Below are 20,425 nucleotides of genomic sequence, written 5' to 3' on the forward strand. Positions count from 1 at the left end.
TTTAAAATCTTGTAAATAGTATAAATATATATCCCAAAGCGTACAAAAAAGTTTAAATTAACTAAAATAAGGAGCTACCAGATCAGCGCATGCAATTTGCCCTAAAAGATAATCATAATTTGGCGCTCTAGCCGCGGTCACACTGGTTCGGTAGCGTCTCGGTTCAATTTTCAATAATTTTCAGTTGAAATTTGCGATAAATGTGATAAATTCGGAATTATGTGTCCGGGCAACAAACCTTCGACAATAATACACTCCTAGACAAAAAATCATTGTGGGCGAAAGTGAAAGGAGTAGTAGCCTTCGTTTTTACGGAACAAACTTGTCATTGTCCTTGCTAACGCTGTTGTTGTTTTTGCTATTTTCGCTGGCAGTCGTTGCTGTTTTTGTTGTTGTTGTTGTGGTTGCTCGTGGATATATACAGTGTTTACTCGATAATTTCAAATAACAAGGAAACCACTATGGACACGGACCATGCGAACATCAATGACTTCAGGGATCGCGACTTGGCCGCGCGCATGCGCCGTTGCAATTACGAAAAGTACAAATCCCTAGTGCGCATGCACTTATCCTTCGAACTGGAACTAAATACCGATGAGTAAGAGGAACCTCCTTGTCTTACAGGACATTTTTATAAACCAACCATCCCCAGGTTTGACCTTCCCTGCCACGAAATCGTCTACGAGGACAAGGGTAAGCTGAAGAAGTGGAATCGCTTGTCCAAGAAACACCGTCTGGGCCAGGGAGCAACTGGCACATCGTGTGCCGCCGGCTCAGGCAGCAAATCGGTGGGTAATAGTCCCACGGAAACACTGCAGCAGCAAATTGACCCGGGATTTCTGATGCACCTGCAAGAGCTCAAGGAGTTTCTCATGTTGGAGAAGAGTACGTATAGCAGAGGAAACCCATTAAGATAGTTATTAATTGATACCCCCGCAGATCTCACCCAGGAGGGGCTGTTCCGCAAGGCTGGAGCCGTGTCCAGGCAAAACGAACTGAGGATGCACATCCAACACGACAAGCCACTGAACTTGGAGCTGGCCGGCTTCTCGGCCCATGACTGCGCCACCGTTTTCAAGGGTTTCCTGTCCGAGCTGCCCGAGCCCCTGCTTACGGATGCCCACTATCCAGCCCATCTCCAGATAGCCCCGCTCTGCCAGGCGCTCAATGGTCATGCCGCGTCCAGCGCCGAGCGTGAACAGCACCTGCTCAACTCCGTGCAGTTGCTGCTGCTACTCCTGCCCGAGGAACACCGCGAACTCTTGCAGCACATCATCGAAATGCTGCATGCCGTGGCCCAGCACGAGAAGAGCAACAAGATGAGCGCCGAGAACCTGGCCACGCTGTTCACGCCCCATTTGATCTGTCCCAGGCAGCTGCCGCCCGAGGTGCTCCACTACCAGGCCAAGAAGATGGCCAGCATCGTGACCTACATGATCGTCCGCGGACTGGACATCTTCGAGGTGCCCGGCAAGCTATCGACCGACATCCGGGCGTACTTTCTCGAGCGCAAACGAAAGAAAACCATGTCGCCGGAACAAACGCTCGACGAGTCCATCTCGGACGTCTCGACGGTCAACACGGTGTACACTTTCGTAGATCGTGCCGCCACCGCAGCGGCCACCAACACGAACAACACGGACACGGAGCTGGCGCAGCTTTATGCCCACATTCAGAGCATGCCGGAGTCCTCAAAGAAGCGGCGTCTGATCAAGCAGTTCAACAAGCAAAACGGGCAGGGTAAACTAATTTATATCTACAGGAAGGCTTTTAAACCTGCAAACTCTGGGTCGTATGATTTGAATACTCCTACCAGCCACTACAAAACTGATTGGACTTAGTTGGCACTTCTATAACATACTTTTCAAATCCCACACACTGATTGCAACTTGAGCTTAAAAAAAGTATATTATCGAAAAGTGATAACTTAAACCCTTCTTCCAGCCATTTAAAATTTGATTGGATTGATTAGTTGTAGAAGTTTTTAATATATTTTAATTTTAGAAACCAATGTTTAAGCTTTCACACTTCTATAATATACTTTTCAAACCACAAACTTATTGGAACATATGCTTACTGAAATCTATGGTTACTTTCAAATGAAAATCGAATAATTCTATGAGAGGATGCTTTTCATAAATTAATACATATAAATCTTTTGTTTTCGATCAGGCACCTAACAATTTTTAATGGAAAGGCATTTTTCAATGTTTTTATTACTCATTGCATCTTTTTTTAACTAAATTCATTGTAATCTTATTCGATCAGGCACCCCGTTGCAGCTGGTGGTAATGAATCGTCTGAAGAACAACGAGGCCACTCGGAGTGCCAAGTCCCTGGGCGATTCCATTAAGAAGCACATTTTTCACAAGAGCCTCATGTCGCGCACCCCGAAGCGAGTGCCGCCCAGTTTTCATTTGGCAGGAGGGCCCGAGGTAAGTCCTGGATTTGGGTTACGCCTGCTTCTGTGTCTGTTGACTAACCGCATGTCTTCTCATCCAATGCATGGTTCATCGCCCAGACGCCCAACATGTCGCATGTTAAGCCGCCAAAGATGCGGGTGCTCTTTCAGAGTCCCACGCCACCCACTCCCACTCACTCATCGACCATCACCAGCGTCACCCTGTTGGCACCTAACCCACGGCATCAGCTTCAGAAATCCATCTCATCCGCCTCCCTCAAGATCGAGTCCTCCTCGTCGGACAGCAGCTCCAGCTGTGCAGCCAGCGGTAGCATCTCCGCTCCAGTGAGTCGCCAGCAGTCGAAGGAGTCACCCTCGGGTGGCGGCGGAGGAGCTGCTGTTCCCGGCCAGGACCTGGACGAAATCGATGCCGATTGCTGTGTGACGCCTTTGAAGATCATGTCCGCAGTCGCCAAGCAGCTCATCGATAAGAAGAGCGTGGCCTGGGACGAGCACCGCCTGCTGGAGATCGAGGAGTACTCGAATCCCTCCACGCCAGTTCAGCAATCGTCGCGCTACAAGTCGGAGCCTAATCTTTCGAGTATCCTGCCGCAGGTGGACGCTGAGGAGGAGGACGACGACGGCGTACTCACGCCCATTGTGGAGGGCCGCAGCTCGATGACAGCGAGCAGCAGCCACATGGGCAGGTCCATAACCCGCAAGCTGATGAAGGGCGTCAGCATGGGTAATCTCAGATTCCCGTTCAGCACACCGGAGACGACCAAACGGCTGGTGAGGAGTGTATCGGCCACGCTGCGGAGGCGTCCCAGTGGCGAAGAGGGCAAGCACTGCCCGTTGGCAGCGGATGCACCGCTCCTGGAGGATGTGGATGACAGCGATGTGGAGGAGGAGGATCATCGGGAGGCGGAGGAGGAGGACGATGATACGCTGTCGGAAAACAATGGCAGTTCAAACGAACTGCCCGCAATCAGCCTGGGCTACCAGCAGATCCTGCAGAGCAGCGTGTACCGCAACATGGATCTCATCACGAGTACACCGGCTCTCCACCTGGGTCGCCGTTCCATGTCGCCCATTACCAAGTCGACTCAACGCATGCCCAAAGCGATGCAGGTGCGAAAAAATCCCATTAAGTGCTTGAATTTACTGTGTTTTTATGATAACACACTAATCGCAAATAACACTTGTCTAGTTTGCCCTAAAAATACATATTTCTAATGTCAAGTTGGCGGTATCTCGCTGTTAAACTTAAGTAATCAACCCCTCCATCTAATAATAACACTTGTGTACACGCTTTTAGGAATCTATTATGACTCCCCGATCCCGGAAACCCGTGATGCTACTCAATGCCTTGGCCGGCAACGGCGACAAGCAGCTGAACCTGAGCTTTGCTGAGCAGGAGGAGCAGGATTCCATTGGGGGCGGCACACCCACCAAGCATCGGGAACCGCCATCGCTGCACAGCGAAGATGCCACTTCACTGGGTGGCTATGCGGAGATCCTGAGGCACCAGCAGAGCTTTGCCCTCTTCAACTCCAGGCAACGGACGACCAGCAGCAGCACCAGCAACGAAGACTCCAAGCCCTCGAATGCCCTGTCCAGTGATTTCAAGTGAGTATCGGCAGTGGTATTATGTCTACTAGCAATAGTTATCATATCCCAATTCCAATCTAATCCCCAGGGAATATCTGTTAACTCGCAGCGTGCTCACAGCCAGTCCGGCGGACTTGTCGTTTGCCAGTCGCTCGGATGATTTCGGAGGAGCCAGCACCACGCAGGACATCGACGACTTGGATGAGTCCGATCTGAGTCCCAGTCTGCTCTACTGCCTGGATGGAAATGAGCCCACATTGGCCTCGCCCTTTGGTCACAGCAATGGGCGAAAGCGTTCGGCATGCACGCCCCTAAAGTCAGCCCTAGCTCCCGATTTTCACGCTGACAACAAGGAGAACGTGGAGAATCTCCAGGAGGAGCACTCACGCACCAAGAAGCTCCTGATTACTTCTCCAGAGGAGTATCCGGGCGAAACAGCCCTCTAGTTTTAAGTCGAACTATAATAGGTATTTTCATAATCTAACGTTAAAACCGTTGTACGGTTTTAAAAAATCATCTCTCATCAAAATGTTTAAGAAAAAGATTGCTTCCGTGAAAAAATGTTTTCGGTATGACACGTTCTCTCGTTTTAACTTGCACGCGTTTTTAAAAATTTAGCCTAAGATCCTACATTATAAATGCATGCCTCGAAAAATTATAAAAATACATACATATATAGCTATATATAATTGGAAAGTAAACGGTGTTTTATTAGAAGGATTAAAAAGGTGTTACGGCAATTGAAGCTGTGCAGGGGGTTGCTGATAAAGTAGTTGAATAATATTCTTTCAAGTGCTTGCGATAGTACTTTGGAATTGTCGGAAAAGGAATATAATATTGTGCAACTTTAAGGGTTTTCTTTTCAGCAGTAAGTGCATTTTTTATATTGGTTTTTGCAAAAGAATATTGTATACTAATCTTTAGCAAAAACCAGGGACCAAAATTATTTTGTAACAATTAAAATTAACTACATTTATGTTTCATTTATTAAAAATGTTTTTTTTTTTTAATTTGTTAAATCAAAAATATACTCGATGTTTTAGATTTTTATATTTATGAATCTTATCTAGCGAGAAGAGAATTTTATTCATACGACTCAAAAAAAATCGTTATTTTTGGAAGAAACCGTTATTTTGTTTAATTAATGGGCAAATAATAAACAATTGACTTACATTCTATAAGTAATTTTAATTTATGATTTGAATTTGAAAAACTGTCCTAAAAACGTTTTTCGGACAGCCGTCCCAAAACATGCGAAAAGTTAGCCAGCACTGATCATGTTTAATCACAAACACTAGGCAACACTGTCAAACAGCTGATTTTTGTTGATTGTTTTGAGGAAAACACAAAGTATTTCTTTAAAATTAACTTTTATTCCGACTTTCAAGCGCCAAAAGTAACCAAAACCAACAAAATGGGAACCTGGGTGCTGGAGGTGGCCAAGATGGGCATGTACATGGCCTTCCCGGTGGCGCTGTTCCACCTGTTCAACCAGCCGGAATATTTCGAGGAGTGGGTGACCAAAAAGAAGCGGGAACTCTATCCGCCGGAGAGCAAGAGCCACCACGAGGAGCTGCAGCGGGCCATACGGGAGCACCATGCCCAGCACGACGCCAAAATGATGCGGGCCATGCAGGAGGCGGAGGGCAAGAAGTAGCCGCTTTATTTCCATCAATCCAGCGCTAATCCCACGTTATATAAGCGGGGGCAAACAAACAACCAACTGATGCTCCGGATGGATGGGTGACTAACTGCTCTGTAACAACGTAATAAAGACTTGCATTATAACCGAACAACACTCGAAACCGAAATCGAAATTGGGGATTCGATAAGTGTTTACCACTGTAAATCATCAGGAAATAACTATGATGCGGCTCCAGGGGATACTCGAAATGCATTCGCTGCCCATTATCTGGCGAAAACAACTCCATTGCAGGCCAAGAGCACTCGGTGTGGGATTGCCAGATAAGGCCATTACATGAGCACCACGGCGGACTACTTGAAAATGGGTTATTCTGCCGAATACTACTGTCATACTTACCCGGTACCCGGAGCCAGTGGTAATCGCTTATCTGGACAATCCCCCTTCCGCCTATCAGAGGAGTCCGAGTCCTCAATTCCGTGGGCCATCAATGGCCAGTTGACTGATATAGCTGATAGCCGATAGCGCCGCTTGACCGCCAGATGACCGTTGCGACTTGGTAATGATCGGGTGTTCAAGTATTTGGGAATTTTGTCACACATTGGGGTCCACAATACGGGGATTGATTTCTCTACATGTGTTTTGGGCGTGATGCTATGCGATGGGGCTTGCTAGCCGAGATTAGATGCACTCCCGCCGATTTACGCTCATTCAATTATTTCGTAGCGTCTCTGTCACTGTTATTATCTGCTTTTCACACGGCAGCGCTGAACCAATTGTGCCGTAAATAACAAAATACCGAAAAGCTATGACCTTATCACGCCGAAGATAGGCTACTCTCAATGGGATAAGATTTATATTAAACATATTAGAATTAATCAACCTACCTTTAAAGATAGGAAAAATATTTATGTGCAAATATGATTATGTATTAATTCAACTGTTTGTCTTAATTTAATATATTTTTTAGTTGCCAGCAAATAGTTTAAAAATAATAACAGGAAAACATAGATCATGCAAAGCAAAATATATATAATGCCATATTAATGAATAATTTGTAAATTTAAATAAATAAAAAATAAGATATATTCTTGCACAGTTTAATTAACCTGATATGATTTATGTTTATCTGATATATTTGTCAGAGAAGCAACTTTAAAAAAATTAAGATATAATATATAATTGCAGTTAATGGATTAAAAATTGTGCTAGGAGTGATTATGTCTATCAACATTGGTTATCAGTTATTGTAAGTAAAATACATCATTGTATATTAATGAACTAACTTGGTAATTTGAATCACTAAGAAATAAAAATATATTTTTTCACAATCCAAATATTTGTATAACGTATTTTTAATAACTATTAAACATTTTAAAACGACTAATGATTTCCTTTTCATTTTTATCACTCAACATACCCCTTTAACAGTAAAGCTATGACCGATGAAAAACTGTAATGGTCACTCAGTTTTTGCACCCTGTGGAGAATTAATAGAGTATGCTTAAACAAATTTCGATAAATTAATACTAATAATAACAAATCATGTTTTGTTAACTTGATTTAAAACTAAGTTATTTATCAAAATGTTTACCTATTTATATACAGGTTTACATTTAGTACTTGCCCATATCTTCCCGCTTATTTATTTTTTAGTGCTTTTTACAAACTATCTTTAAATAAACTAAGAGTCATTAATAGAAAATGTAAACATAACTAAGCTTTTGAGTAATACAAGGTAAATAAGGTGTTTTATATTCCCACAAATTAAAGATGGAGCGGTTATTGTGGACTTCCTGTATTCAAAGGGTACTCCCACTAAAATTTAAAACTAATTTAAAGGGCTAGTCGGCATACTTCGCCGTAGGGCATAAATCGGAGAATTCGTTTAAAAGCACTTGATTGCTCTTATAACGACATGTGTTGTTGGCGGAGGAGGAGGGTTCTTAATTAGCTGCTTCGACTTTCAACTGATTTTGGGCGCTTTCAATGACGCTGTGCCTCCGCCTCCCCCTACAGTACCTAAACTCATCTATCACCTGAACTATAGGGAACTGATTTACGACTATGACTTGCACTGCTTGACTTCGCAGTCGACTTCGCTGCTTTAGTTATCGCATGGAAAGCGATTTTTCCAGCGGAATAACGGTCGCGTGGCGAATTCAGTTCATTCCCAACGATCGAGGAGGTAGCACCTTCTATTAGAACACCCGGAAAACGCACTTTTTATAATATAATGTCGAAGGGATCGGTATTGCCGCAATACATTGCCGGCTTGTCGGCCAGCTTTGGGGCCCTCTGCATGGGTGCCTCCATCGGCTGGTCCTCGCCCGTAGAGAAAATGATCACCGAGAGCACGGACTATGGATTCGCGATCAGTACAAGCCAGTTCGGTTGGGTATCCTCGCTGCTGACCCTGGGCGCCACTGTGGTCTGCATTCCCATTGGGTTTGCCATCGACTGGATCGGCAGGAGACCCACCATGTTGGCCCTAATCCCGCCCTATATGGTGGGCTGGGTGCTCATGTTGTTCGCCAACAACGTGACCATGCTGTACTTCGGAAGATTTATCCTGGGCATGTGTGGCGGAGCCTTTTGTGTGACTGCTCCCATGTACTGTACCGAGATTTGTACCACCGCCTTGAGAGGCACCATCGGCGCCTTCTTCCAACTGCTGATCGTGTCCGGGGTGTTGTACGGCTACCTGGTGGGAGCCTTCCTGCCCCTGCTCACCATCAACATCCTGTGCGCCATCCTGCCGCTGATCTTCGCCACCATCCACTTCTTCATGCCGGAATCCCCCGTTTATCTGGCCATGAAGGGCCGGAATGAGGATGCCGCCAAGTCTCTGCAGTGGCTGCGGGGCAAGGATGCCGATATCGACGACGAGCTCAAGGAGATCCTGGAGGAGTCCCAGAAGCAGAGTGATGCACCAAAGGTGAGAAAATAATAGAGAGGCAATTAAGATTGCACAGGCAACAAGATATTGAAATCTTTTAAGGGGTTAGTTGTATATTTTAATTTTAAATTAAAGCTTTTCTTCCAATACAACATGCAAATAAAATTAGGTTAAACAAATTTATAGGTTAATCAAATTAAGTTATTTAATTATCGAAAAAAAGTCAGCATTGGTAAGCTTATAAAAATAACGTATTATTTCACACCAAATTTAAATATTTGTATTATTTGTATCTATTGTGGTTTTAAATTATTTGAAATATGCAAATAATAAATTTGGTTAATACTTCAAGATTTATATTACAATATTATCAATAATTAGCTTCTGAAAATTTACTAAATAAATTTACTCAACTTAAATATGCATATAACAAGTAGGACCCATTTAGATCTAATGTTATCCTAATTTTTATATAAAATATACAATTTTTAATGCAATAGCCAAAAATTTGTTTTTACTATCTCATTTGTGTATTAGTGTATAACTAAAGAGCATTCTATTTCTAAATTTCAGGTCAATATTGTGGCCGCCCTTCGTCGTCCCATCGTTTTGAAGGGTCTTGGAATTGCTATCCTGCTGCAGGTGTTCCAACAGTGGACGGGCATCAACGCCATCCTCTTCTACTCCGCATCCATCTTCGAGGACACCGGCTCCGGTCTAAGTGGCAGCAATGCCGCCATCATCATTGGCGTCGTCCAGGTGACCAGCACACTGGTGGGTGTGGCTATTATCGACAAGGCCGGCCGAAGGATCCTGCTCCTGATCTCCGGCCTCCTGATGGCCGTGACCACCGCCCTGATGGGCGTCTACTTCCAGCTGAGCGAAAGCAATCCGGGCTCCATGGACAACTTTGGCTGGCTGCCCATCAGCAGCATCTGCATCTTCATGGTGTTCTTCTCGATAGGATTCGGACCAGTGCCGTGGCTGGTCATGGCGGAGCTCTTCTCGGAGGATGTGAAGAGTGTGGCGGGATCGATTGCCGGCACCAGCAACTGGCTGTCGGCCTTCATGGTCACGCTGCTCTTCCCGATCCTCAAGACCGCGATCGGACCGGGCCCCACCTTCTGGATCTTCACCGCGATCGCGGTCCTCGCCTTCCTCTACTCCCTGTTCTTCGTGCCGGAGACCAAGGGCAAGACGATAATCGAGATCCAGCACATGCTGGCCGGCGGAAAGGCTGTGGATCTGGATACCAAGAGTGCCGGTGGCAACAAGGAGCAGACGTGAGAAGGTTCGTCCCATGTGTACATAGTCTTAGCCGTAAGGATATCCTTTTCATGTTCTCTTTAAGCCGATAAGCAAATGTTATGTGTAAGAACGATCATGATCAATAAAGCCAAATACTTTCAATAATATAATAAACAACTTTTGTGTTTTGTTTCAAGTTTTGTTAATTGCTCCACCATTTTTGTCACTTTCAAAATTCATGGTTTTTTTTCAGAACTTTCTGAACAGATAATTTAAATTTTTTATTATTAGTAGAGATGATTTGGAGTTATGTCAAACAAAAATAAAAAAACACATTTTCACACATCAATGCTAAGCTTTTTGAATATATATATATTTATAAATATATTTGTATATTTTTATGTTAACATTATTTTGAGAAGGCCGAATACAAGAATGATGAAAGTCATACGCAAGGTTATCTTCCGGTTTCTAGTTTGTTTACAACATTGATTACCCACATAAGCTATCTATTGTTTTGATAAGATTTCAACAATATTTTATATGCGTAAAAAAAAATTTGGGGCTTAAGATTATTATTTAAATTTTGGTGAAAACCATTTTAAATTTAATTGTTTTTTGTAATAGAATAAAAACATTAATTTTTTTGGGTAACAGAATATTAACCTTTATTTTTCAAAAAATTTGAACATGACAGTCATTTAACCATTTTTAACTTTATTCGAAATGGAAATAGTTGTGCTGACTATCTCAAAAGTACGCAGCTGAAGACTTAATACTTTAATTAAAGATTAGCGGCTAGAAACTTAAGAGGTTCTTATCAGTTTAGCCATTTGTTACCTTCCTTTTCCATAATAATAGTCAAAAGTAATTAATCATTTTTAATTAATAAATAATACTAATGTCTTGCAAAATGCAATTAAATTCCATTTCATTAGTGCTTGAATATTTTTATTATACTGATAAGAGCACAAAACCAAAGACATTTATATTTTCCGTCTTGAGAAGTGTGACCAGTCGCGTGCAAAAGCAGAATTCTTGAGATTTTAAGCTCAAGAAAAGCAAAACAAATCGCTGGCCACGCTGTCCCCGCCTGTTCTTTGTTTGACACCCAATTTCATTTTTGCTCTATAATTTTCTTAGTTTATTATTATAGTGTAGTTGGTTTGGATACTAAGGTGAAGGCCGTGTTAAACTGGTCTTGCCAGTCTCGCGAAGGTAATAGTTTTGGGTCATTCAGTTTGGCCCACAGGTGGTTGTCACCCAAGTGGCCAAACAGGTAAAACTCTTGCTTCGCGTAAACAAAAACCGGTGAATCCCAGAATTTCATGCCGGCATCTTTATCGCCCATCATACAACACATTCGAGTTCGAATTCGCCACGTCAGCAAACGTCAGCTAAAGACGTCAGTTTGTCAGTCTGAGAAAAGACCTCGAGAGTTTCGCATCAAATTTATTTTCACCAGGATTTAATAGATTTATTGTGCCTTATCATGGGAGACAATCTAAACCCGGAAATAAAGGTGAGGTGTTCCGTAAAAACTAATGATTTATTTATTATTAATAAACCTTATAATTCCCGGAAAAGGCTCGCGATTATCAACTGCGTCTTGTGGACTATATAACCAAACACAATGGCATTATATACTTGCCCACGGGCTCTGGGAAAACCTACGTGGCCATCCTGGCCCTCAAGCGTTTTTCTCAGGACATGGACAAGTAAGTAAAGTATATAAAACTACTGATCCGATTTGTTAAACCATTCTATTCTAGACCCATTGAAAATGGGGGAAAACGGGCGGTGTTCATGTGCAACACCGTGGAATTAGCCCGTCAACAATTGGTTGCAGTAAGGAAGCACACCAACTTGAAGGCCGGATTATATGTGGGCGAACAGGGCGTGGACGAATGGACTCGGGGCCAGTGGACGGATGAAATCCGAGATAACCAAGTGAGTACACTGGCATGACGTGTCCCTTCCGGCTACTTCCCCACTTATGATCACGTACGAAATTCAATCGATTATACACACACATAAGCATAAGTGAACGTGATCCCCCGAGATCAGCACTTTTAAGGGCCCCCGAGGAATCGGACTTCACTGAGACATTTAAATACATACATCCAAAGTACATGCACAACTGGGTTGCATAAGTACACAATCAATATTTTTAATGAGCTCTGGAGATGCGGCAACTCGATAAAGAAATGTAATTCTTTTATTTATTATTATTTATGAAGCTTGAATTATTTGTAGTTTTAAGGGGTGACTCATTTGAAATATGAACTCAAACGTAAGGCCAATATAATCTTTTTATTATCGAAGACTAAACATTTTTGTATAAAACGACAAAGAGTATTTTACAATCTCATTCGCTATGAGTTGTTGAGCATTTCTTTCTCAATATTTGGGTATTACAAAACCTTTTATAGTTAATAATTTTACGAAATGTCTGTAAAAAATTATCCCGTTTATATTTTTTATAGTTTGTGCAATGGATAGTTTTGAAATATCTCCCTAAAACTAGCGAGATTTATTTAATGCCGTTTTTATGCGAAATCCTTTTTAATGTTTATTATAAACATTAATTAAAATCTAAGTTAGAAAAATATGTTGATAAAACGACCAAAAATATTTAAAAATTTCTTTTACTTTTTGGAACTATTTTCCCCTATATCAACTTATTCAATGCAATTCCTTTAGGTTCTGGTGGGAACGGCCCAGGTGATCCTGGACTTGTTCACCCAGCGGCACATGGAGCTGAGCTCCCTGAGCATCGTGATCATAGACGAGTGCCACCACGGCACCGGGCACCATCCGTTCCATGAGTTCATGCGCCTCTTTTTGTGCTTTGGCGGCGGAATGGAACTGCCTCGCGTGGTGGGCCTCACCGGAGTCCTGATCAAGGGCAACGAGATCAAGCAGGTGGCCAAGAAGCTGCAGGAACTGGAGACCACGTTCCGCGGGAACATCATCACCGTTGCTGATACCAAGGAATTGGAGAACGTAATGCTGTAAGAGGCTATTCTATCTTCCCAGGCGTTCTTTGACATCTTCTTGCATCTCTTCCCTTCTTAGGTACTCCACCAAGCCCAAGGAGTACCTGCTCACGTATCCAGATCAGGTACAGACTTTTGCAGTTATACAATCCATTAGGTCACAGATTGCGAAGTTCTTCGCAGCGCTGGACCTCATGGACATTGGCACTCAGCCGGTGCGCAGGTCCAAGTCCTTGCAGTCCCAACGCGATCCGCAGAAGAAGGGTACGGTGAAGCAGCTGTTCAACGACTTCCAGTACCAGCTACAAGAGTACGGCATCTATGCGGCCTCCATAGCCATTGTCTCGCTGATCGTGGAGTTTGAGGTGAAGCGGCGCCAGGCAGAGACGCTCAGCCTGAAGCTGATGCACCGCACGGCCATCTCGCTATGTGAGAACATCCGGCACATGCTGGTGCAGAAGCTGCGCGACATGGTGGACGACGACGAGGAGCTGGACGACAAGGCCAACACGGAGGAGACCATCATGAACTTCTCCACCCCCAAAGTGCAGACATTTCTGCAATATCTGAAGCGCTCCTTCGCCCACAAGGACCCCAAGGACATCTGCTGCCTGGTCTTCGTCGAACGGCGCTACACCTGCAAGTGCATCTACGGCCTGCTGCTGAACTTTATCGAGGCCACGCCGGAACTGCGAAATGTGCTCACTCCGCAGTTCATGGTGGGCCGCAACTCCATCTCCCCGGACTTTGAGAACGTCCTGGAGCGCAAGTGGCAAAAAACGGTAGGTGTGGCAGAAGTGGCCAAGAAACTTAGCTTATTATACTTCTTACCTTCCAGGCAATTGAGCAGTTTCGTGCTGGCGAGGCCAATGTTATGGTCTGCTCAAGCGTTCTGGAAGAGGGCATCGATGTGCAGGCCTGCAACGAGGTCCTGATCCTGGATCCGCTCAAAACCTTCAACATGTATGTGCAGACGAAGGGTCGGGCTCGTTCCAAGGAAGCCAGATTCGTGATGTTTGCCTCCCACCTCGATAAGCCCAAGATATCGCAGCAAATTGTTCAGTATCGCGAAGCCCATGAGGAAATTTCCAAGTATCTAAAGGATAGAGTGCTGGATCGAACTGAGCCGGAAATGTACGAGATAAGACAGCACTTCCAGGATATCATTCCGGAGTTCGTCAACGAGCACGGAGCCGTTCTGTTGGCCAGCAATGCCCTGATCCTGCTCCATCGCTACTGCCAGACCATGCCCTCGGATGCCTTTGGATTTGTGATCCCCTGGATCAATTTGCTGGACGAAAACGAATGCAAAAGGCTTTTCGGAGACTCTGCGAAGACGAAGAAAGTAATCTCCATCAGTCTGCCACTGAACTCCAGGCTGAAGGACACGATTTACGTAAGCTACAAGTTGAAATTGGGTCAAAAAATCAAATACTTACTATTTTTTTATCGGGTACAATAATTTTAAATGTTTTTAAATTTGTATGCATTTTTTTTTTAAACAAAACATATGAAGTGTCTTTATTCTGTACATGATATTCTTATAGTGCCTATATGACATTGTTTTTTTTCGTAAAGAAAAATTCACTTTAAAATGTTTGTTTTCAAAATACAAATAATTATCTAATAAATGCGCGATCAGTTCAGTACAGCTTTCTCAATGGTGTACACAAAATCGAAAAAATATGTTTTGAGAAGAACGCGTTCAAAGTTCAAGGCCACATAAATTCGTAAATGCTGTTCATGCTGATTTAAAGTCAAAACAAATGATTTTCCATAAAATGATATCCATAAGACCCCTAATTACTTTGATTATTGCAGAGCGAACCCATGGACTGCGTGAAGTCAGCTAAGGTTTCGGCCGCTTTCAAGACGTGTAAGCTACTCTACAGCTTGGGTGAGCTGAACGAGAGATTCCTACCTGTAACAGTGAAGGAGCGGGTGGCGGCCATTGCCGATGTGCACTTTGAGCACTGGAAGAAGTACGGCGATGATGGTGGGTCTTCCAGACAAAGGCATCCTTAATCAGTAATCATCTAATTTAATATTTTTGTCCAGTGACTGCGGCTGTGCGCAAGGATGTGGAGAGCAAGGTGCGCACTTACCGGACAGATTGTCCGGCGGAGTTCTTTGATGCTCGTCCCCGGGTTGGTGAGGTCTGCTATGTCTACGAGATCATCTTGGAACCACAGTTCGAGCGTTGTGACTACACGGAACACATGTACATCAACCTAAAGACACCGCGAAACTATGCCCTAATGCTGAGGAAAAAACTGCCGCTTCTGGCTGAGATGCCGCTGTTCAGTAATCAGGGAAAACTGCATGTCAAGGTGGCCGAGGAGCCAATAGAGGTGGTTATCCAGGATGCCCAACAACTGGAGCAGCTGCACCAGTTCCACGCCATGGTCTTCCGCGATCTCCTGAAGGTTTGGCAGCCATTCTTTGTACTGGATCGTCGCAGCAAGGAGAACTCGTACCTGGTGGTGCCACTCGATCAGCGGAAGGCCATTGACTGGCCACTGGTGACCAAGTTCCAGAGACTGCCCCAGGCCGAGAAGACCAGTGTGCTGCAGCGCAGGCAGCAGCCTCCACCACGTCCCGAGGACTTCGAGGGCAGCATTGTGACCCAGTGGTATGCCAACTACGAGGAGAAGCGCATGCTGGTGACCAAGGTGCACAGGGAACTCACTCCCTTCAGCCTGATGGAGAAGAACCACCAGGACAAGAGCTACTACGAGTTCACCATGTCCAAGTACAGCAACCACATCGGCGACGTGGTGCACAGGGATCAGTTTCTGATCGAGGTGCGGGAACTCACGGAGCAGCTCAACTTCTACGTGCAGCAGAGGGGCAAATCCTCGGCTCAGAGCAAGGCCAGGGCGAAAGTGGTCCTGATCCCCGAGCTGTGCTACAACTTTCAATTCCCCGGCGACCTCTGGCTGAAGCTGATCTTCCTGCCGAGCATCCTGCGTCGCCTGCACTTCCTGCTCCATGCGGAGTCCCTGCGCAAGCGATTCAACATCTATTTGGGCCTCCAGCAACTGCCCTTGAATGGGGCGAACTACAGACCAAAGCCATTGGAAATCGACTGGTCGCTGAAGAGGAATGTGGACACCGTGGGCAATGCCGTAGCCACCGAGGACGTGGAGGAGCCGCGATCGCTGCTGGAACCCATGCCCACCAAGTCCACGGAGACGGCCGTGGCCAATCTGCACATCGCAGACTTTGAGAATTCCTGGCAGCAGTACATGGAACCGGTTGACTTATCGCGCAAAATTATGGGCGCCTATGCCGTGGAGCTGGACTACTACTACAAGTTCACCATGGGCCAGGTGGCGCGCCTGGACAAGATAGAGTTTGAGGACAAGGAGTACTGGGCCGAGAATCAATTCAATATGCCTAAGGGCAATATCTATAGCAGTGGATCTCCGGCCAAGATAAGTAGTCTGCCAGCTCTGATGCCGGCCAATCCCAGTTCGGTTCGCCTGACGGTGGATCCGCTGCCCATCCTGCAGAGAACCGTTTCGGATGCTTGCATAACACCAGCGGAGCAGGGAGAGTTCCTGGCTGCCATCACCGCGTCGGGCAGCGCGGATGTCTACGACATGGAGCGTCTAGAGATGCTGGGCGACTCCTTCCTCAAGCTGAGTGCCACGCTTTACCTGGCCAACAAGTATCCGGACTGGAACGAGGGCACCCTCACGCAGGTCAAGTCCAAGCTGGTGTCCAACCGTAACCTGCTGTACTGCCTCAGCGACACGGATATTCCCAGGAAGATAAGCTCCGTTTTGTTTAGTCCAAGGTACACATGGGTGCCCCCAAGTGTTAGTCTGCCCCACAATGTGTTGGCCTTGTGGCAGGAAAAGCCGGAGCTGGCGCACCTGGTGGGTCCACACAACCTGAGGGATCTGGCCCTCAGCGATGAGGAATCGCTAACCAGGAGCAACTGCAGCGAACTGAACTTCCGCAGCTTTGTGGAGGGCTGTCAATCGAATGTGTACACCCATCATGCCGGAGCCGACTTCTCCGCCGAGGTGAACTTCTGCGTAGGTCTGGCCAAGATTGCGGATAAGGTCGTGGCGGACACGCTAGAGGCGCTGCTTGGCGTAATCGTCAAGAACTACGGACTGCAGCATGCCTTCCGGATGCTGGAATACTTTGGCATCTGCAAGGCGGACATTGGAAAGCCTCTTTCCCAGCTGCTGGACCTCAGTTTGGGTGGTGCCAAGATGCGGGCGAATGTAAGCACCTCGGAAATCGATGGCTTCATCATCAATCACCGCCATCTGGAGCAGAACCTGGGCTACACGTTCAAGGATCGCGGGTACCTGCTGCAGGCACTCACCCATCCCTCGTATCCCACCAATCGCATTACCGGCTGCTACCAGGAGCTGGAGTTCATAGGCGATGCCATCCTGGACTTCCTCATCTCGGCCTACATTTTCGAGAACAATTCCAAAATGAATCCTGGCGCCCTCACAGATCTGCGTTCTGCTTTGGTGAACAACACCACTTTGGCCTGCATTTGCGTGCGGCATCGGCTGCACTTCTTCATTCTGGCGGAGAACTCGCTGCTCTCCGAGTCCATAGCGAAGTTTGTGCAGTTCCAGGAGGGCCAGCGCCACAGGGTGACCAACCATGTGAGGATCCTGCTGGAGGAAGCCGACACGCAGCCCACTGCGCTGGACATGGATGACGAACTGGAGATGTGCGAGCTAAAAGAGGCTCTCAATGCCATTGCTAAGGACGGAAAGAAGGGAGACGATGTCCCGCCCAAGGGTGAATACAACATGTCGACGAACGTGGATGTGCCCAAGGCCTTGGGCGATGTCCTGGAGGCCCTGATTGCCGCCATCTACCTGGATTGCCGCGATCTGCAACGCACCTGGGAGGTGATCTTCAAGCTCTTCGAACCGGAGTTGTTCGAGTTCTCGCGCAACGTGCCCATCAATCCCATCCGCCAGCTCACCGAGCACAAGCTGGCCAATCCGGTCTTCAGCACGCCCATCGTCGACCAGGACAAGGTGATGGTCAGCTGCCAGTTCACATGCATGGAGAAGACCATCAAGGTGTATGGATTCGGGAGCAACAAGAACCAGGCCAAGTTGGCGGCCGCCAAGCATGCCCTCCAGAAGTTGAGCAAATGTGATGCCTAAGATGATGTCCCCACGTCCTGTCTTCCTTTTCACTTTCATAAGATTTTTTTAAAAACCCCGCATGCCACTGGTTATCCGGCTTCGAAAAAATCTTTTTAAAGTGCTACGGAAAGCTTGGATCTGGATATAACTTTTTTATTGCTTTTATGAACACCAGCTACTCAACGTCTGAGAACATTCGAATTTTTAGATAATTCTGTACTGTGTATACATATATATAACATTCATTAATCTTCAATTTTCCACTCCTAGAGATTAACTATACCGATGACTCATAAGAGTATACTTTTTAATCGTTGAAACGTATGTACTCAAAGTACGCATCCAACTTTATAAAGTATATATGCTTTTGCTAAGCCGCAATTAAGCTTAGGCGTAACACCAATGCGACTTTGAATATCTTAATTATATAAACCTTATTTAAATTAGCCATTATTGTGGGTATTAAGATACATTGCCAACAAAAAAAAAATATTGACATTTTTTTGGAAAGCACGTTATACAAAAATTATATCTATCAAAAATGTATGTTTTTGTAATTGTTATTTGGAAAAAAACCAAAATCAATAATACTGAAATCAAATTTTATTTTTAAATAGCTAGTAAAAAGCGTTTCCGACCGTATGAAGTTTATATGTTCTTGATCAGGATTTATATTCATTCGGTCAATATTTATCGTCATCCCAACCAATTTTCCAAATCAAACCAGAATATTAAAAGTTATTGACAACTAATTTTTAAAGAGCAAAAGAACTGTTTTAAATTTAGCGTTTTTGCTGGTTTGAAATTGTTATTTGTTAAAAACATAAAATCTGCTATTACACCAAATTCAGAATTTTTACTCACTAAGCCATACACAATTTTACAATAAACTTTTTTATAAAATAATTATTATTTTGCGCTTTTATTTACCGCGTGCATGCTCGAGTTAGATTTACAATCGACGACGTCGTCAACGACGGAACGCCACTTATTTACAATAAAAATGCCGACTGCATTCTCCTCACCTCCGATCCAATCCATGTGCCCATCAGCATCAGCCGTACATTTTCGTTGTTCGAGGGCTTCTACAGTGCTTCACGAACTAAAAATGTTTGTAAGTAACGTTTTGAGGGGGAAACCCGAAATCAAGGGCAATTCAAAAGGTTAAGATTATGTTAAAACGAACCGAAGAGCATTATGCTTACATTTGGAATGATTAATCTAGCAAGACAAAGTACGAACTAAAACAATGTGGACATACACACAAGTACACAAGATACAACTAAAGGGAATGCGAGTGCGCATTCCGGTTTGAGATAAAATAGAGATTAATTTGCTCGCCAGTCCGGAGTACACAAACAGTGCAATCTAAACCCTACAGGTGCAATCCGGTTTGTTGATGCTACGTTGTCGCGTCTGCAAGTTGCGCAGGGCAGCTCCTCCGTACTGAATGCCGCTACCAATGCGCTCGGGATCCAGTTCGCCGGTCTCGATCTTGGCCAGAATGGTCTTGGAGCACTTGAGGAAGGCCTCCTCCACGTTCTCGCCTGTTTTGGCGCTCGTCTCCAGGAAGATGAGCTCTGCAGGGCAAGAGTAGGCTGATTAACAGAGGGAAAATGTATGTTGTAATCCTAGGAAACAGACCGTTCTCCTGGGCAAAGGTGCTGGCCTCCAGGAAGGTCACATCCCGCGCCTCCTCCAAGTCCTTCTTGTTGCCCACCAAGAGGATCACAATGTTCGGACTGGCCAGGGTGCGGGCATCATTCAGCCAGTTTGTGAGGGCATTGAAGGAGTCCCTCGACGTGGCATCGTAGACCAGAAGAGCTCCGGCGGCTCCTCGGTAGTAGGATCTCGTCACCGAGCGGAATCTCTCCTGTCCGGCCGTATCCCATATCTGCAGCTTCACCGATTTGCCGCCCACGTTTACAATCCGCGAGCCGAACTCCACGCCAATGGTGTGCGAGCTGTCGTCCTTGACTGGTAACGGAATTTATAAGGACAAAACAAGGACTTATTGGGATTTCCCTGTTTTTTGAGCTACCAACTTACACTTGCTCTCGATGAAGTGATGCAAGAGACAACTTTTGCCACTGCCTGCGCTGCCAATTATCAGGAACTTGAACAGGTAATCTGGTGCACCGGAATCAATTAGTAACAGTCATTAATTAGTTAATGGTGCGATGACAAACCGTATGTTTCCGACATTGTTTTTGTTCTTCCTCTTCTGCGTAGTTGGTCTCCGTCTTCTTTGTGTGTCCCAGTGGTTGGCCTATTTACGGGGCTATTTGGATTGCTGGTGCGGATGGGCACCAAGAAGGGCGCAGAACACGATCGTAAGGCGCAATATCCGACGTTATAAAGGGCTTTTAAAACAATTAACAAATCAAAAGTTGACCAATTCTGCAACTTGCTGTTCAGTGGGGCAGTAAAAGACAAACAGGAAAATACCAAAGTAGCGTGGGTGTGACCAGGTGGGATAAAAAATGA

The 20,425-nt window shown here is 45.2% G+C and overlaps 5 protein-coding genes across 5 annotated transcripts; 4 read left to right on the top strand and 1 right to left on the bottom strand.

Annotated features, from left to right (window-relative positions):
* Positions 1 to 112: 112 nt before the first annotated feature.
* Positions 113 to 4,708, top strand: LOC108144761 (rho GTPase-activating protein 21). The gene is made up of 7 exons (XM_017269867.2): positions 113 to 598; positions 653 to 885; positions 940 to 1,740; positions 2,269 to 2,435; positions 2,522 to 3,532; positions 3,720 to 4,030; positions 4,101 to 4,708. Exons 1-7 carry the CDS (start codon positions 462 to 464, stop codon positions 4,456 to 4,458), a joined length of 3,018 nt encoding a protein of 1,005 aa, XP_017125356.1. The 5' UTR covers positions 113 to 461; the 3' UTR covers positions 4,459 to 4,708.
* A 595-nt stretch (positions 4,709 to 5,303) lies between these two features.
* On the top strand, positions 5,304 to 5,805 carry LOC108144198 (protein PET100 homolog, mitochondrial). The gene has a single exon (XM_017268868.2). It carries the CDS (start codon positions 5,427 to 5,429, stop codon positions 5,667 to 5,669), a length of 243 nt encoding a protein of 80 aa, XP_017124357.1. The 5' UTR covers positions 5,304 to 5,426; the 3' UTR covers positions 5,670 to 5,805.
* A 2,004-nt stretch (positions 5,806 to 7,809) lies between these two features.
* LOC108144840 (facilitated trehalose transporter Tret1-2 homolog) lies at positions 7,810 to 9,975 on the top strand. The gene is made up of 2 exons (XM_017269980.2): positions 7,810 to 8,592; positions 9,127 to 9,975. The coding sequence occupies exons 1-2, from the start codon at positions 7,891 to 7,893 to the stop codon at positions 9,838 to 9,840; spliced, it is 1,416 nt and encodes a 471-aa protein (XP_017125469.1). The 5' UTR covers positions 7,810 to 7,890; the 3' UTR covers positions 9,841 to 9,975.
* A 911-nt stretch (positions 9,976 to 10,886) lies between these two features.
* LOC108144328 (endoribonuclease Dicer) lies at positions 10,887 to 18,844 on the top strand. Its single transcript, XM_017269037.2, has 8 exons — positions 10,887 to 11,323; positions 11,389 to 11,519; positions 11,574 to 11,751; positions 12,505 to 12,815; positions 12,880 to 13,582; positions 13,639 to 14,196; positions 14,622 to 14,796; positions 14,859 to 18,844. The coding sequence occupies exons 1-8, from the start codon at positions 11,294 to 11,296 to the stop codon at positions 17,954 to 17,956; spliced, it is 5,184 nt and encodes a 1,727-aa protein (XP_017124526.1). The 5' UTR covers positions 10,887 to 11,293; the 3' UTR covers positions 17,957 to 18,844.
* Positions 18,845 to 20,385, bottom strand: LOC108144333 (ras-related protein Rab-4B). The gene is made up of 4 exons (XM_017269043.2): positions 20,128 to 20,385; positions 19,988 to 20,068; positions 19,583 to 19,915; positions 18,845 to 19,518 (listed from the first exon to the last, which is right to left on the bottom strand). The coding sequence occupies exons 1-4, from the start codon at positions 20,141 to 20,143 to the stop codon at positions 19,307 to 19,309; spliced, it is 642 nt and encodes a 213-aa protein (XP_017124532.1). The 5' UTR covers positions 20,144 to 20,385; the 3' UTR covers positions 18,845 to 19,306.
* Between the last annotated feature and the right edge of the window lie 40 nt (positions 20,386 to 20,425).

The sequence above is a fragment of the Drosophila elegans genome, unplaced genomic scaffold (assembly GCF_018152505.1).
Source record: "Drosophila elegans isolate 14027-0461.03 unplaced genomic scaffold, ASM1815250v1 contig_183, whole genome shotgun sequence".
Lineage (NCBI taxonomy): Eukaryota > Metazoa > Arthropoda > Insecta > Diptera > Drosophilidae > Drosophila > Drosophila elegans.

What these genes read in the sequence shown, in the direction of transcription:
- LOC108144761 (XM_017269867.2), top strand. Translation starts at nt 462, where the DNA reads ATGGACACGGACCATGCGAACATCAATGACTTCAGGGATCGCGACTTG. An exon ending in CTGGAACTAAATACCGATGA is followed by an intron (nt 599 to 652) that starts GTAAGAGGAACC and finishes AACCATCCCCAG; the next exon opens with GTTTGACCTTCCCTGCCACG. An exon ending in GCCCTGTCCAGTGATTTCAA is followed by an intron (nt 4,031 to 4,100) that starts GTGAGTATCGGC and finishes TCTAATCCCCAG; the next exon opens with GGAATATCTGTTAACTCGCA.
- LOC108144198 (XM_017268868.2), top strand. Translation starts at nt 5,427, where the DNA reads ATGGGAACCTGGGTGCTGGAGGTGGCCAAGATGGGCATGTACATGGCC.
- LOC108144840 (XM_017269980.2), top strand. Translation starts at nt 7,891, where the DNA reads ATGTCGAAGGGATCGGTATTGCCGCAATACATTGCCGGCTTGTCGGCC. An exon ending in AGCAGAGTGATGCACCAAAG is followed by an intron (nt 8,593 to 9,126) that starts GTGAGAAAATAA and finishes TCTAAATTTCAG; the next exon opens with GTCAATATTGTGGCCGCCCT.
- LOC108144328 (XM_017269037.2), top strand. Translation starts at nt 11,294, where the DNA reads ATGGGAGACAATCTAAACCCGGAAATAAAG. An exon ending in GAATTGGAGAACGTAATGCT is followed by an intron (nt 12,816 to 12,879) that starts GTAAGAGGCTAT and finishes TTCCCTTCTTAG; the next exon opens with GTACTCCACCAAGCCCAAGG. An exon ending in AGCGCAAGTGGCAAAAAACG is followed by an intron (nt 13,583 to 13,638) that starts GTAGGTGTGGCA and finishes CTTACCTTCCAG; the next exon opens with GCAATTGAGCAGTTTCGTGC.
- LOC108144333 (XM_017269043.2), bottom strand. An exon ending in TCACTTCATCGAGAGCAAGT is followed by an intron (nt 19,916 to 19,987) that starts GTAAGTTGGTAG and finishes TTCCGTTACCAG; the next exon opens with TCAAGGACGACAGCTCGCAC. An exon ending in CACCTTTGCCCAGGAGAACG is followed by an intron (nt 19,519 to 19,582) that starts GTCTGTTTCCTA and finishes CTTGCCCTGCAG; the next exon opens with AGCTCATCTTCCTGGAGACG.